General features: G+C 36.4%; 1 protein-coding gene across 1 annotated transcript in view; it reads left to right on the top strand.

Moving 5' to 3' along the window:
- Window positions 1-17,012, top strand: part of LOC136026876 (cytosol aminopeptidase-like) — an 85,867-nt gene that overhangs the window by 37,502 nt on the left and 31,353 nt on the right. The window contains exons 3-4 of the mRNA XM_065703665.1: window positions 12,568-12,725; window positions 13,827-14,001. Of these exons, the coding sequence (XP_065559737.1) occupies window positions 12,568-12,725; window positions 13,827-14,001 (333 nt within the window). The remainder of the gene's footprint in view (window positions 1-12,567; window positions 12,726-13,826; window positions 14,002-17,012) is intronic.

The following is a 17,012-nucleotide window of genomic DNA, read 5'->3' as shown; positions in this document are numbered from 1 at the left end:
GCAGCAGATTTTTTTCGTACCTGCTTTGTTGATAAATTAATTTTATAAGACTGTAAAAGCTAGACTCGGACAAATCCAATTTCGTGTTGGATTGTTTTTTCGTCTGTTTTTCCGATAATTTATTTTCGAGGACAGTTAAGCTATTTTCTGACAGGAGTCAAATTTCGCTTGTACAGCAGATTTTTTTTGCACCTGGTTTGTTGATAAATTAATTTATAAGACTGTTAAAGCTAGGCTCGGACAAATCCAATTTCGTGTTGGATTGTTTTTTCGTCTGTTTTTCCGATAATCTATTTTTCGAGGACTGTTAAAGCTATTTTCTGACAGGAGTCAATTTTCGCTTGAGCAGCTGATCTTTTTCGCACCTGCTTTGTTGATAAATTAATTTTATGAGACTGTTAAAGCTAGGCTTGGACAAATCCAATTTCGTGTTGGATTGTTTTTTCGTCAGTTTTTCCGATAATCTATTTTTTGAGGACTGTTAAAGCTATTCAAACAGTTCGTGGTAACGAACTGTAGTAAGGAGCGATCCGGCTCAATAGTAACCAAAACTCTAAAAAATTGAATTTTGATATCATTAGCTACATCAAAACAATCGCATTTTAATGCTGATTTTAAATATATAAGTTTCATCAAGTTTAGTCTTACACATCAAAAGTTACGAGCCTGGGAAAATTTGCCTTATTTATGAAAATAGGGGGAAACACCCCCTAAAAGTCGTAGGATCTTAACGAAAATGACACCATCAGATTCAGCGTATCAGAGAACCCTACTGTAGAAGTTTCAAGCTCCTATCTACAAAAATGTGGAATTTTGCATTTTTTGCCAGAAGACAAATCACGGGTGCGTGTTTATTTGTTTTTTTTTTTGTTTTTTTTTTTTTTCCCCAGGGGTCATCGTATCGACCAAGTGGTCCTAGAATGTCGCAAGAGGGCTCATTCTAACGGAAATGAAAAGTTCTAGTGCCCTTTTTAAGTGACCAAAAAAATTGGAGGGCATCTAGGCCCCCTCCCACGCTCATTTTTTTCCCAAAGTCAACGGATCAAAATTTTGAGATAGCCATTTTGTTCAGCATAGTCGAAAATCATAATAACTATGTATTTGGGGGTGACTTACTCCCCCACAGTTCCTGGGGGAGGGGCTGCAAGTTACAAACTTCAACCAGTTTTTACATATAATAATGGTTATTGGGAAGTGTACAGACGTTTTCAGGGGGATTTTTTTGGTTTTGGGGGTAGGGTTGAGGGAGGGGGCTATGTGGGAGGATCTTTCCTTGGAGAAATATGCCATGGGGGAAAAAATTCAATGAAAAGGGCGCAGGACGAATCTGGTCACGTTAGAAAAAAACGTCAAATTCAGAGCTTAATATACAATGCTGGGTGTTCGGAGCCTCTCTATTATGGAGTATAATTTGAAAATAACACAACTATACGAGCGATAAAACATATATACCACAACCATAACTCAACTAACGAAAGAACTGCTAAGAGATAACACAACTATAAAGCGAAAACAGGTGAAAACTAACGGGAAAATAAACGAACTAAGAGGTGGAAGGGGCCCAGAGAAAAAATATAATCATTTTTCAATTTTGAGCCTAACTTCCGCAAAGGAGTAATAATGTCAGAAGCCCCGAAATACCGAATTATTTTCTTTTCAAACAGTTCGTGGTAAAGAACTGTAGTAAGGGGCGACCCGGCTCAATAGTAAACGGAACTCTAGAAAACGGAATTTTGATGCTAAAAGATACATCAAAAGAATCGAATTTTCACGCTGATTCTAAATATATAAGTTCCAATTAATTTAGTCTTTGTCATCAAAAGTTACGAGCCTGAGAAAATTTGCCCTATTTTGGAAAAAAGGGGGAAACATCCCCTAAAAGTCATAGAATCTTAACAAAAATCACACTATCGCATTCGGCATATCAGAGAACTCTATAGCAAAAATTTCAAGCTCCTATCTAAAAAAATGTGGAATTTCATATTTTTTGCCAGAAGACAAATCCGGGTGCGTGTTTATTTGTTTGTTTGTTGTTGTTTTTTTCTTTTCCCCAGGGGTCATCGTATCGACCAGGTGGTCTTAGAGTGTCGCAAGAGGGCTCATTCTTACGGAAATGAAAAGTTCTAGTGCCCTTTTTAAGTGACCAAAAAAATTGGAGGGCAAATAGGCCCCCTCCCACGCTAATTTTTTTCCAAAAGTCAACAGATTAAAATTTTAAGATAGCCATTTTGTTCCGCATAGTCGAAAACCATAATAACTATGTCTTTGGGAATGACTTACTCCCCCACAATTCCTGGGGGAGGGGCTGCAAGTTACAAACTTTGACCAGTGTTTACATATAGTAATGGTTATTGGGAAGTGTACAGACGTTTTAGCCAAAAAAAATTAATATACTAATTTCATTTCAATAATTTATGTGCGGAGAGCCAAAATCAAACATGCATTAATTCAAAAACGTTCAGAAATTAAATAAAAAAAACTAGTTTTTTTAACTGAAAGTAAGGAGCGACATTTAAACTTAAAACGAACAGAAATTACTCCGTATATGAAATGGGTTGTCCCCTCCGCAGTCCCTCGCTCTTTACGCTAAAGTTTGACTCTTTGCCACAATTCTACTTTTTAAAACAATTAAAAACTTTAGCGTAAAGAGCGAGGGACTGCGGAGGGGACAACCCATTTCATATACGGAGTAATTTCTGTTCGTTTTAAGTTTTAATGTCGCTCCTTACTTTCAGTTAAAAAAACTAGTTTTTTTTTATTTAATTTCTGACAGGAGTCAAATTTCGCTTGAGCAGCAGATTTTTTCGCACCTGCTTTGTTGATTTGTCCGAGCTAGGCTCGGACAAATCAAATTTCGTGTTAGCAGCTGTTTTTTTGCCCGCTTTTCTGATAATTAGTTTTTAAAAGACTATGACTACCCCATGTTTTACGGATGAAATAGTGCCAAAGATTGTGCCCTTTGGCCATCCAGCTGGGGCCTAACGAAAAGCAGTCCGTGCACGATCGTTTGGGATGTGGTTATAAGAAAGGATTTAAAAGACATTAGAAAGGATAAAGAGCGGAGCTGTGGTAGAGATAGAGCGAAGGAGAAGAGGAAGCGAAGATTGTGGTAGATGAGTAGAGTGAACAGTTGTGTTAACCTCTGGCGACCTTGAGACTGTTGAAGCTGTGTTATAATGTGGTCGGATCTTGCCTGGGTTGCAAGAAGGTTTTTCTTTGCCTGCTTATATTACCAAATAGACTACTAAAGCTAGATTCTCACGAATCGAATTCGTGGGACAGCCAGATTGTTTTGCCGGTTTCCTGTAATTTTTTTTTTCTTTTTAAGAGTAGCCTATTAAAGCTATTGTCTGGTAAGAGGGAATTTTTTTGCTGCAACAGGGTGCTGCAGGTGGTGTAACAGGGTGCAGCAGGTGTTGCAACAGGGTGCAGCTTGATAGATTCAACAGGATTGTTTTTGTATGCTTCTTTGACTAAGTGTTTTTAAAAGAATTATTAAAACTTGTCCCTTACCAGAATCCCCCCTGCTTTTCTGACAAGCTATATTTTTGAAGAATATATAAATTGGTCTCTGATACGAGTCGAATATCGCATGGGGCAGCCGGATTTTTGTTTCTTACCTGCTTTTCTTAAACTTAAGACTTAAAAGGCATGATTTGAAAGGGAGTAAAATTTCATCTGGGCAGAAGGAGTTGTTTTGCCTACTTTTCAAATCCAGTATTTTTAAAAGCCTTATTAGAGCTAGATTCTTAAGCCCTGTCTACATTTGGTGTTATCTGGAAAATCTGCACGGGAAAACTGGTAATCTGGATACTGTAGACCGCTACTACTGTTCCAATTTCCTGTTTCTGAGTGCGACAAAAACAAGCCAATAAATGGGCCAGCCTGCCAAAAAATAGGAATAAGAACTGAAGCCAGACCAGGGCGCTTCGTATCGAAGGAGCTGCCGTAAAAACTTTGAAAAGGGCTCATTTGATTAGAAATTGAAAGGGCTAGTGGCCTTTTTAATTGTTGAAAGTGATTGGAGGACAACTAACAGGATTAGTTGCCATCCAATCCAATCACTTCGACTTTTTAATAGTTGAAAGTGATTGGAAGGCAAATAACCCCTCTTTCCACGCCCACCATTTCCCCAAACACATCCAATTAACATTTTGAGATAGCCATTTTGTTCAACGTAATTGAAAGGTCCGGAAATTATGTCTTTGAGGATGACATCTCCCCTGCAGCTTTCAGGGCAAGGGTTATAAGTTATGCCCTGGGGGCATGTAAGGTATTATATAGAAAGGTTGGTCGTACAAACTTCGGAGGGGGCTCATTGGATTGGTGATCAGAAGTTCAAAGTGCGCTTTTTAAAGTTGAGAATGATGGGAGGGTGGATACCCCCCCCCCCCCACACACACACCTTGTATTTTCCTGAAGTGCATCTGATAGAAATCTTGAGATGGCTATTTGTTGTCGTAGAAACTTCGAAAAGGGCTTCTTCTATCGGAAATTGGAAGGACTAGTGCCCTTTTTAATAGTCGAAAGTATTTAGAGGGCACTAACTCCCGTCCCACGCTCACAATTTCCCCAAAGACGTCCAATAAAAATTTTCAGATAGCGATTTTGTTCAACATGATTGAAAGGTCCAGAAACTATGTATTTCAGGATGACAACAATTTCAGGATGATGTTCAGACTATCAAAAGGACATATCACCAATGTCATAGGAACGGCTAATTGTGTTAAGTTGAATCATCTAGGACAGTATATTAATAATTCTACCAGTGATATCAATACGACTACAGTACCTTCTTTTACAATTATGCCTAGGGGTATGAAGGCGAAATATTCAATCAATTTTGAGGGGGGGGGGGTGAACTGAATCAAAACGTGCCGCCTGTGTTTAGGTTGCCAAAGGGGTGTAACAGCAATATCTTTGGAACAGTTTTGGTGTGTGAAGTTAAAACTAACAGAGCTTGTGAGGGATGTTGAACTAGTCAAAATAAAATATTTTCAACCTATTACAACTGTTTCTACTCACACTCCTACTACCGTTACTATTATAACTACTTCTATTACTACTACTGCTACTAAATCTTAGGCTACTGCAATTAATGAAACATAAAATCGTGAAAAAAAAAGAAAACGAGTATAATAACGTGGTCTCAGAAATTATTTACTGTAATTAATACTGCTAATACTTCTTCTACTGCTATTACAGCCAAGGATATTAAAGTGAAAATTTTGGGATTTATAGTAACTAAATGGAACCAAATCAAAACACACTATGCCAACACAGGTTGTCAAGCGAACCCATCAGAAATGCTTCAAGAGCGGTTGATGGTTTTAAGCTGAAACCTTCAGCGTGTGTTGACGGAGATGTAGAAGAAACCAAAGATGCTATGCGCATACTTCCGCTAATGCTGCTACAACTATTGCTATTGTCAAATCTAAGGGCATTAAGGTGAAGCTTTTAAAGAACATTTAGGCGGATATTAAACTAAATCAAAACAAACTATGAGCATGTGGATTTTCAAAAAGTTGACACAGCAATATCTAAAGAACAAATTATGTTATTAAGTTAGACCTTTAAGGATAAGTTTTAGGGATTTTGAGCTAGCCAGAAGGCACTGTGTGTATACTATTAATACTACCACTACAGTTACTTTGACTAATGACTTTAAGGGTCTTATGGTGAAACTTTTAGGAAAAAATTTGGAGGAGTTTCAATTAGACGAAAAAACTATCAAAACTAAAAGTTCTGATACCTTTTTAAGGGTAAAAAGAGATTGGAGGGCAGGCAGCGCTTCTCTCAAGCTCATTCATTTTCCAAACACATCCAGTCAAAATTTTTAGACAGCCATTTTATTCACAATAGTAGAATGGTGCAGCAACTATGTCTTTAGGGATATTGGGTATACCAACTCCCCACAATCGTGCAATCGGCCCATTATACTTTGAAACTAAATGCTGGTTTCAACTAAATCAAAAGGCATTTTGTTTATGGTTGCCAAGAAAACACCTCAGCAATGCATCGAGACCTACTGGGAGGATTAAATTAAAACTTTTGGGCTGATGCTATTATTTAAATCAATAAAAAGAGTGTAAGTGTAACCAGGTTGTCAAAGAACATGGATAGAATCTTTTGGGAATGATAACCATGGATTCTTATAGGAGAAAATTGAAACGATATAAAAACATCATTATTTTCCATGAAAAAGACTATGTCAATAAAAAACTAACAAAAATTAATTGAATTTTTTTCACAAAACAAGTTTTTCAAAGAAGAGTAAAGAGCTCCATTAAGCCGAAAATGAGCGGAAATAAAGTCAAATAATCTTCCAAGCGTAAAACTACGACAGATCACCTTCAATAAATAAATGAAACTCAAATCAAACAGAAATTACAATAAGTAGCCGAGTTAAACTAGAAATGAGCGAAAATAACATTAGTACGGCTTGTAAACCCCATGCCCTCTCAAGACCAGAACATAATTTGCGCTTTACTGAAAATAAAACCCGTTTTGGGTTACACTTTTTAAACTTCCATAAATACGAAAATCAAAACTTTAAGGAATAAATGTCAGTATCAAACAGTTCGTGGTAACGAACTATAGTAAGGAGCGACCCGGCTCAATAGTAACCAAAACTCTAAAAAATTGAATTTTGATATCAATAGCTAAATCAAAAGAATTGCATTTTAATGCTGATTTTAAATAAACAAGTTTCATCAAGTTTAGTCTTACCCATCAAAAGTTATGAGCCTGAGAAAATTTGCCTTATTTAGGAAAATAAGGGGAAACACCCCCTAAAAGTCGTAGGATCTTAACAAAAATGACACCATCAGATTCAGCGTATCAGAGAACCCTATTGTAGAAGTTTCAAGCTCCTATCTACAAAAATGTGGAATTTCGTATTTTTTGCCAGAAGACAAATCACGGGTGCGTGTTTATTTTTTTTTTCCCAGGGGTCATCGTATCAACCAAGTGGTCCTAGAATGTCGCAAGAGGGCCCATTCTAACGGAAATGAAAAGTTCTAGTGCACTTTTTAAATGACCACAAAAATTGGAGGGCATCTAGGCCCCCTCCCACGCTCATTTTTTTCCCAAAGTCAACGGATCAAAATTTTGAGATAGCCATTTTGTTCAGCATAGTCGAAAACCATAAGAACTATGTCTTTGGGGATGACTTACTCCCCCACAATCCCTGGGGGAGGGGCTGCAAGTTACAAACTTTGACCAGTGTTTACATATAGTAATGGTTATTGGGAAGTGTACAGACGTTTCAGGGGGATTTTATTTTGTTTGGGGGTGGGGCTGGGGAGAGGGGGCTATTTTGGAGGTTCTTTCCTTGGAGGAATCTGTCATGGGGGAAGAAAAATTCAATGACAAGGGCGCAGGATTCTCTAGCATTACTATAAGGAAACAATGAAAAATAAACATGAAAATGTTTTTTCAAATGAAAGGAAGAAGTAGCATTGAAACTTAAAACGAACAGAGATTATTACGCATATGAGGGGTTCTAAAAATACTTTAGCATAAAGAGCGAGGTATTTAGGAGGAGATAAATACCTTGCTCTTTATGCTAAAGTATTTTTTAGCAATTTCAACTATTTATTCTACGGCCTTTCTGATTCAGGGATCATTCTTAAAGAATTGGGACAAGACTTACGATTTAGTGTAAAGAGCGAGGTATTAACGAGGGTACAAACCCCCTCGTATACACAATAAAAATATAAGGTTATGAAAGTTTGTTACGTAAGTTAATTCTTAAGTTACGTGTATTTTTTACTAATAAAAACGCTCGTTAAAAATTAAAAGTTCTAGTTGCCTTTTTAAGTAACCGAAAAATTGGAGGGCAACTAGGCCTCCTTCTCCACCCCTTATTTCTCAAAATCATCTCATCAAAACTAAGAGAAAGCCATTTAGCCAAAAAAAGAATTAATATACAAATTTCATTTTAATAATTTATGTGCGGAGAGCCAAAACCAAACATGCATTAATTCAAAAACGTTCAGAAATTAAAAAAAACTAATTTTTTTTAGCTGAAAGTAAGGAGCGACATTAAAACTTAAAACGAACAGAAATTACTCCGTATATGAAATGAGGTGTCCCCTCCGCAATCCCTCGCTCTTTACGCTAAAGTTTGACTCTTTGCCACAATTCTACTTTTTAAAACAATTAAGAGCTTTAGCGTAAAGAGTAAGGGATTGCAGAGGGGACAACTCATTTCATATACGGAGTAATCTCTGTTCGTTTTAAGTTTTAATGTCGCTCCTTACTTTCAGCTAAAAAAATTAGTTTTTTTATTTAATATCTCAATGAAACTGACAATCCACCGTTACTCGTTTTTTTTCAGTAAAGCGCAAATTATTAAGGCGCTTTTTATAGCGCGCCTTATTAGGGATGTTTCTAAACGCGTTTTAGAATGGACCTGGCCTGATTGGCTTTTGGAAAAGTGTTTAGCCTCCACTGCCAATTTTTTATTTATTTGTTTTTTTTTTGTATGAATTCTTACGTTGAAAAATATCCTTGTGGCAGCTAAGTTTTGCGTCTCTTAAGTTTTGATGCTTAAACATACAAAAATATATAACAATATATAAATATAAGCTTCTTCAAATTAGATTGTTAGTCTTTGATCTTCACTAAATTCGAAAATTATAATCCCAGTGTGAGTTTTGCACGGAGCTGCAAAAATGTACCAATTTTGAAAAATTCTAATTACAAGCAATGCAAATTTACGTTTGCAGCCTGAGTTGATTTTTTTTTCAATTTGTTATTTTATTGGATTACCAAGTGATAATAATTGGGGATATTATTATTTGCAAACAAATCTGTTTTCGTAGGTGCACTGTATAAGCTTGAAAAGAAAGCAACACTCCATTCTGAATCCGCAACTTTTGCGTAATTCACAAAATGTGTATTATTTGGAAACTAATACATTAGAAAAATAGGAAAAAATCGTAAATTAAATTCTGGACGAAAGAGGCCTTTATGTGCATCTGTGCAGTCATACAATTTTTGGTAGTAGTGGCGGTTATGTTGTTTTTGATAGAAGCGGGGTTCCAAATTAAAAAAAAAAGCATGGGTGAGAAATAAAGAAAAAATAAATTGAAAAGATATGGCAACAAAAACAAATGAAACTGTAGCTTCCCTTCGAAGGTGCTCCATGAGAATCAATGCATTGCTAATGTTTGAATTTTTACGGACAAGCACTATTAAATTTAACTTACTAAGCACTATTAAGTTTGATTATTAAGTTTTAAGCACTATTAAGCACTAACTTAAACACTATTAAGTTTGGTTTATTTGTTTTCACGGTTCCTATTTCATAATTCTTCACTTCTTAATTTTTAAACAGCCACAAAGATGTTGGGAAACCGTTGTGTTCGGGTGTGAATGGACCTAATAGGGGCCCATGTGGTGGGGTAAAGAATTTTTTGTTTCGATATCGTGGGTACTTTAGTTCTGGCTTTTGAAAGCAGTTATGTGAAAATGGTTTGCCAGTAGTTAAGTTTCCAAACTTTAAATGTCTTTTAAAGTTGCTCACGTGGAAAAATCCTCAAAGGTAAGTGGGTGTAAAAAAGATGATACATTTTTTTTTGGCTTTTTAAAACGTTAATTTCCCGACATATTCCTTGGTGTACAAGGCTCGGCGCTGCTAATCAAACAGCTCTTGGTAACGAACTGTTTGATAACATTAAGTTTAGTCCTATCCATCAAAAGTTAAGAGCCTGAGAAAATTTGCCTTGTTTTCGAAAAAAAGGGGCAACGCCACCTATAAGTCATAGAATCTTAATGAAAATCACACCGTCAGATTTCAGCGTATCAAAGAACCTTACTGTAGCAGTTTCAAGCTTCTATCTGTGCAAATGTTGAACTGTATTTTTTGTCAGAAGAAAGATCACGGATGCGTGTTTGTTGTTTTTTTCCCAGTGGTGATCGTATCGACCCAGTGGTCCTAGAATTTCGCGAGAGGGCTCATTCGAACGGAAATTAAAAGTTCTAGTGTCCTTTTTAAGTGACTATAAAAAATTGGAGGGCAACTAGGCCCCCTCTCACGCTCATTTTTTTCCAAAGTCACCTGATCAAAATTTTGAGATAGCCATTTTTTTCAGCATAGTTGAAATATATATCAACTATGTCTTTGAGGACGACTTATTTCCCCACAGCTCCCAGGGGAAGGGCTGCAAGTTATGAACTTCGCCATTTGTTTACATATAGTATTTGTTATTGATAAGTATACAGACGTTTTCAGGGGGATTTTTCTGGTGGGCATTATTTAAAAAAACGATTAGAAATTAATTAAAAAAAATTTTTTTTTCTACTGAAAGTAAAGAGTAACATTAAAACTTAAAACAAACAGAAACTATTGCGTATATGAGGATGTTCGTCCCCTCGGCAGTACTTCGGTGTTTACGCTGTTTTCTCATTGTTTTTCTAAATGATGCTGGAAAATCCAACGCTCTCTTCATGGAAATTCTCTTCCTCCATGATAAATTCCTCCATTGAAAGATCCTACCACGCGATCCTCTCCCCCCGGCTCCCCCACCAGAAAAATACCCCCTGAAAACATCTGTATGCTTCTCAATAACCAATACTATATGTAAACAATGGGCAAAGTTCATAACTTGAAACTCTTCCCCTGGGGACTGTGGGGGACTAAGTCTTCCTCAAAGACATAGTTATTAGATTTTTCGACTATGCTGAACGAAATGGCTATCTCAAAATTTGGTCTGGTGACTTTGGGAAAAAATGAGCGTGGAAAGGGGCCTAGCTGCCCTCCAATTTTTTTGGTCACTTAAACAGGACACTAGAACTTTTAATTTTCGTTAGAATAAGCCCTCTCGCGGTATTGTAGGACCACTGGGTCGATATGATCACCCCTGGGAAAAAAATGAATACACACATCTGTGATTTTTTTCTGGCAAAAAATAGAAAATTCCACATTTTTGCAGATAGGAATTCGAAACCTCTATAGTAAGGTTCTCTAATACGCTGGATGTGAGGGTGGGATTTTTATTGAGGCTGTTTCCACCTATTTTCTAAAATAAGGCGAGTTTTATCTAGCTCGTAACTTTTGATGGTTTAGACTAAACTTGATGAAACTCACTTATTCAAAATTAGCATAAAAATCCGATTCTTTCGATGTATCTATTGGTATCAAAATTCCGTTTATTAGAGTTTTGGTTACTATTGAGCCGGGTCGCTCCTTACTGACAGTTCGTCATCACCAACTGTTTGATACCTAACAAGGAAAATAAGCATGACTCTAACGGACGTTAGTAAGATTTTGCCTCATTTCGATGTTTTGACATATATCTAACATTGACATCGCCTTAAGAATGGCTCTTAGTGTGCCTGCTACAAACTGCACATTTTGGGGCAGACTTCATTGCTCTTATGGACATTGAGCTGTGCTAAAACTTCAGCCTATATTATCACATTGAATTTGTTATTCTATTTTTTTTTAACCATCTAAGCATGGAGATGCTCCCTTCTGAAGTAGCAGTAGGCAATGTAAAAACAGTTCAAAAAATAGGCTTTTTTGGGGGAAAATGTAAATTCCCATTTCTGAAGATATGACACAGAGAAAGAAGGTCTCTCCGTTATCGGAGATTTTCCCATTTATTGCGCCAAAGTTCCAGCAATTGAAGCGATTCTTGTCGGGTAGAATGTCGCCTGATAGCAAAAACCCAAACTCCAATGCCACGGTCTTTGGATAAACAATCATGACCTTATGAGGGTCAATGATGCTGAAATTGCAAAAGAAAATTCTGCTCTAGTTCAAAACGTAGTTAACTGTGATACCTAGACCTAGAAGAAGGAATAAACAAAGAGGGTCTATAATGAGTAAGCAGATCAGAATCGATCAGATGCACACTCCTTCACCTGTTGTCATTGTCCGAATCATCTGGAATCCTACCTAAAGGATTGGCAAGACGCCGAGCTTTGGTGAAAATAGAAGCGAAAGCTGGAGCAGCATTTTCTTCATGTGAATCTTTACATGCGAAGTCAAATTGCTGTTAACCACCTGATGAGTCTTGCACAAGGAAAGTGTCAAGCTGAAAGGGTTTTTAGTCACGAGCTGACCTATCAAAAACTGTGATTGACTCTGATATCCAGCAACTGTGACACTTTCTAATATTTCTGTATTGCTAATTTCTTGAAGAAATCGAATAGTACGTAGAGTAGGTCCATAAAGGTCATGAAAATGTGCTACTGAATCGGTGCGCTCGGCCCATCTTCTTTTGCCGAGTCCAGTGAGATTTTTTTTACGTTAATCTGGAGTAAGCTCTATAATTTTTTTTTATGATTCTTGACTCTGGGTGGCAAAGCGTCTTTTAAATGGTGAGATAAGTTGTATTATCTGACCTTGAATGCAACAGTTTAGTTTCGAATTATAAGCCATTCCCTTTTACTATTTTTTGAAAAATGGTTTAGGCCTTGCGCTAGAGTGGTGCTGAAATCGTTTTGGAATATAACAGATTCTGCAGCAATCGGAAAAATAATAGTGCTCCTTTTGTGGACAGCCCCTATTAAATTTTTCCCCAGGAGAAATATAATTTTTTTTTCCTATTTTAGAAGTGGCCCTATCAAACAAGGAAAGTGTCGCGTCTTTCATGGAATCTGTGAAGAATTTCCATCCATTGCTGTGGTTGGAATAGGGCCCAAATCGCTTGCTTATAATGAGCTTGAGCTTGTTGATGAGAAGAAAGAAGCTGTAAGGGCAGCGGCAGCAGGTACTGAAGAATTGCTTTACCGTTAATATCTTTAATAACACTAAGTATTATTTTCACGGTATTTGCAAAAAAACTCGCCAGGCTCTGCCGAAAACCAATAGAAAATCTTCTTTCTTGACAGTCTTAATTTTGATATAAGTTTTTTATCCGCTAGAAGTTCTTATTCAGTATTTTATCTCGAGAAAAAAAATTCAGGTTGTTGTTTTTCTATAAACTGAAATTCAGTAATTGATGAAAAATTGAAGCATCCAAGATGAAAGGATAGCGCGTAAATTCTAATTCTTGTCCATATGTTTTGTTTTCTAATCATTTACGCTTATGTATATACGTGAGCGTACAGGGTTAGGGGTTTTTCGAGCTAAACCTTAAATTTTAATAAACTGTAAAATTTCTATTTTCCAAATATTTTCGATTAAAATTCTTTTATTATAAATATTACAATAGCGATGTTCTTGGTGATTCGCCAATACGTGCTAATTTCATTGGACTGTACAAAGGTGGGGAGACAAGTGAAGCTTAAATCAAGTTAGCCATATCCCTTTTAGCTTTTATATTTTATCTGTCCTTAAAATCTGATTCTTCCCAGTTGGCGTTCATTAAGTTGATGCTGGAGATTAGTAATGCATTAGATAGTGCTCAGCATACTTTAGGTATATTTCGGATAAGGACAGCTTTCAATTATCCGTTTGCAACCGAAATCCACTTACTAAATAAAAGGGCTTAGAAAATTGTTTTTCCGACACCTGAATTTCCTCAATATTCACCTCTAACGCTTTTGGAAAAATGGATCTACTGTTTAATTCAGCCGTACGCGGTAAATAGTTTGGCTTCCTTTTACTACTAAATCGCGGCAAGTCATAAATTCGTCTGGAATTTAACCGTTTTAATTTCACTTATACAACTGTAAAGTTTTAGCTTCTGTCTGGATTCCAGAAGGCGCTTCTTTGGCCCTCTGGGAATATGAAGACTTCAAAGAGAAGAAGAAGAATAAACCATATGTTGATCTCTGCCTTTTCGGACCTTCTAATGGTTGTCCAGAGTCCAGAATGCCACCGCATCTGAAATTCACATTTCCCTTTAATTCATTATTCCTCTTTTTAGTTGGAAGCAAAGCACTTCGCGAAGCAGGGTCCCGTCTTGTTGAGCTCGATCCTTGTTCAGACGAAGAAGCAGTAGCAGAAGGCGCTTCTTTGGCCCTCTGGGAATATGAAGACTTTAAAGAGAAGAAGAAGCATAAACCATATGTTGATCTCTGCCTTTTCGGACCTTCTAATGGGTGAGCCTTCTTAAGTTGTGTGCTATAACACATGGAATCAACAAACGGGGGCACTTATTTAATAATACCCTCATATAGGCAGGTCTAGTCCTTCCTAAGATTTGTTTAAAAGAAATATCGATTTTGAGTTTGAAAACAAACTTTTTGGTTTTTTGACTTCCCTTACTAAAATCCTTTTGATGCATCCTTGAGAATTACGCCTATGTGTACTTGTTGTTTCCTTGTCTTTCCCTGAACATATACCTGAACATACCTGAACATAGTTTGAGCTTTAGACTTGGTACGTACATAAGATTATTTTTTGGAGGAGTTGGGCCCATAAAATGCAAGAACTTTTTCTCTTTTTTTTGGGGGGGGGGGTTAATATTGAAAAAGATTAATGAAATAATTTATCAAAAAAATTGTTTGATAATTTGAATAGGCTTAAAAAGTGTTTAGAAATTCAATTTTTTTTTTCGAATTTTCTTAATTTTATAGTTTGAGAATTTTTGAATATTAGAAAGATTGTTTCGAATCGAAGATTCAAATTTTAGATCTGATTTAGCTTCATATTTTTAGATCCAAATTGCCCCTCTAATCAAAGGAGCTCCATCCAATCCAAAGTTTATTCGATATCCGTTCGATAAAAACTTCATATGTCCCGGGGCATAAATTACAACCCTTGCCCATGGGCTCTGGGGGATTGTGCCCACCCTAAAGGCATTGTTATATGATTTTTAGACTATTGGCAATAAAATTGCTGTCTCACAATTTCAATTGAATGCGTTTCGGAAAGAGGATGTCAGGGAGGAGGGTGGGGCTAGTTGCTCTCCATCATGCTTGACTCTCAAAAGGGAACTTTAACTATACATTTCTAATCAAATGAGCCTTTTCTAAAGTTCCACGACCACCCTTTCCATAAAAAAAAACTTATATACCCCTGGGGTACAATTTAAAACCCCTATCCCTAGGTTCTGGGTGATTCTGTCAACCGCAAAAGTCTCGTTATATGATCTTTGGACTATTTTTGAATAAATGGCTATCTCGAAATTTCTATCGGATGAATTTGGGGAAAATACGACGGAGAGGGGACTGCCACTGATCACTTTTATTCTTAGAAAGGGCACTAGAACATCTGACCTCCAATCTAATGAGCCCATTCCGGAGTTTATGCGACCACTCTTTCCATATAAATCTTACTTCTGTAAGTAAGATTTACCTCTAAATACTACAGTTCGTTACCACGAACTGTTTGATTATGTTTAAGGTCTCTTTCCCATTGCTCGCTTGCCTCACTGCAAAGGAAAAATACCTCAATTGTGTAGAGCCATTACCCACAGGAACCATAGATAATAAGGAACTCCAATAAAAACAATATGAAATCAAATTAAGTATGAAAAACAACTCGAAATATTTTGCTATTATACGTTTACCGAATGAATTTGCTTATTTAGTTTTTTTTCTTGCAAATTATGTTTTTGTTTTTGAAAATCTTGGATTAAAGAAACAGCATAACAACTAGAATCATTTTGCTTTAAATGTTTACCGATTTAATTTTGACTTTTTTTTTTTTTGCTTTTCCTTAATCCTACACAATATGTTTATGTTCTTGAAGACCGTAGGTAATATGGAGCCACATTTGAAGCAATACAAAGTCACATAAAGAACAAAAACGATCTTTTTCTGCTTTTATACAGAGTCTAAATTCTGAAAAAAAAAACACGAAACAAAATTAGTTGGAAACTAATAACGAGTTTGTTTGAAAACACGTGCTTGTTTTTTGTTGTTTTTTTTTTTTAGGAAAAGTTGAGAATTCATTTTTTAATCAAGAATATCTCCAAATGCAGTTATGAGGTTTTCGATAATAACAGGCTCTAAATTTAAAAAAAAGGACATGGGTAAAAAAATATCATAAAAGAAACAAAAAAATATGGCACTGGATAGTTTATGACGTCTTAGCTTTCCTTTGAATCAAACAGTTCGTGGTAACTGTAGTAAGGAGCGACCCGGCTCAATAGTAACCAAAACTCTAAAAAATGGAATTTTGATACCAATAGCTACATCAAAAGAGTCGCATTTTAATGCCGATTTTAAATATATAAGTTTCATCAAGTTTAGTCTTACCCAGCAAAAGTTACGAGCTTGAGAAATTTTGCCTTATTTTAGAAAATAGGGAGAAACAACCCCTAAAAGTCATAGAATCTTAAAGAAAATCACACCATCAGATTCAGAGTATCAGAGTACCCTGTTGTACAAGTTTCTAGCTCCTATCTACAAAAATGTGGAATTTTGCGTTTTTTGCCAGAAAGCAGATCACGGATGCGTGTTTATTTTATTTTTTTTTCTTTTTTTTTCAGGGGTAATCGTATCGACCAAGTGGTCCTAGAATCTTCTGGGAGGGCTCATTCTAACGGAAATGAAAAATGTTAGTGCCCTTTTTTAGTAACAAAAAAGCTTGGAGGGCACCTAGGCCCCCTCTCACGCTAATTATCTTCCCAAAGTCACCAGATCAAAATTTTGAGATAGCCATTTTATTCAGCGTAGTCGAAAAACCTTATAACTATGTCTTCGGAGACGACTTACTCCCCCACAGTCCCCGTGGGACGGGCTACATGTTACAAACTTTGACCAATGATTACATGTAGTAATAGTTATTTGTAAGTGTACAAACGTTTTCAGGGGAATTTTTGGTTGCGGGGGGGGGGGGGGGGTTGAGAAGAGGGGAAATGCTGGGGGAACTTTCCATCGAGGAATTTATTATGGAGGAAGAAAATTTCCATGAAGGGAGCGCAGGATTTTCTAGCATTATTTAAAAAAAAAATGAAAAAATGAATATGAATAGTTTTTTCAACTGAAAGTAAGGAGCAGAATTAAAACTTAAAACGAACAGAGATTATGACGCATATGATGGGCTCACCTCCTCCTAATACCTCGCTCTTTACGCTAAAGTATTTTTAGTATTTTCAACTATTTATTCTACGACCTTTGTGATTCAGGGGTCATTCTTAAGAAATTGGGACAAAATTTAAGCT

Source organism: Artemia franciscana, chromosome 5 (genome assembly GCF_032884065.1).
Source record: "Artemia franciscana chromosome 5, ASM3288406v1, whole genome shotgun sequence".
Taxonomy (NCBI): Eukaryota; Metazoa; Arthropoda; class Branchiopoda; order Anostraca; family Artemiidae; genus Artemia; species Artemia franciscana.
This window is presented reverse-complemented; position numbering and strand designations above follow the sequence as displayed.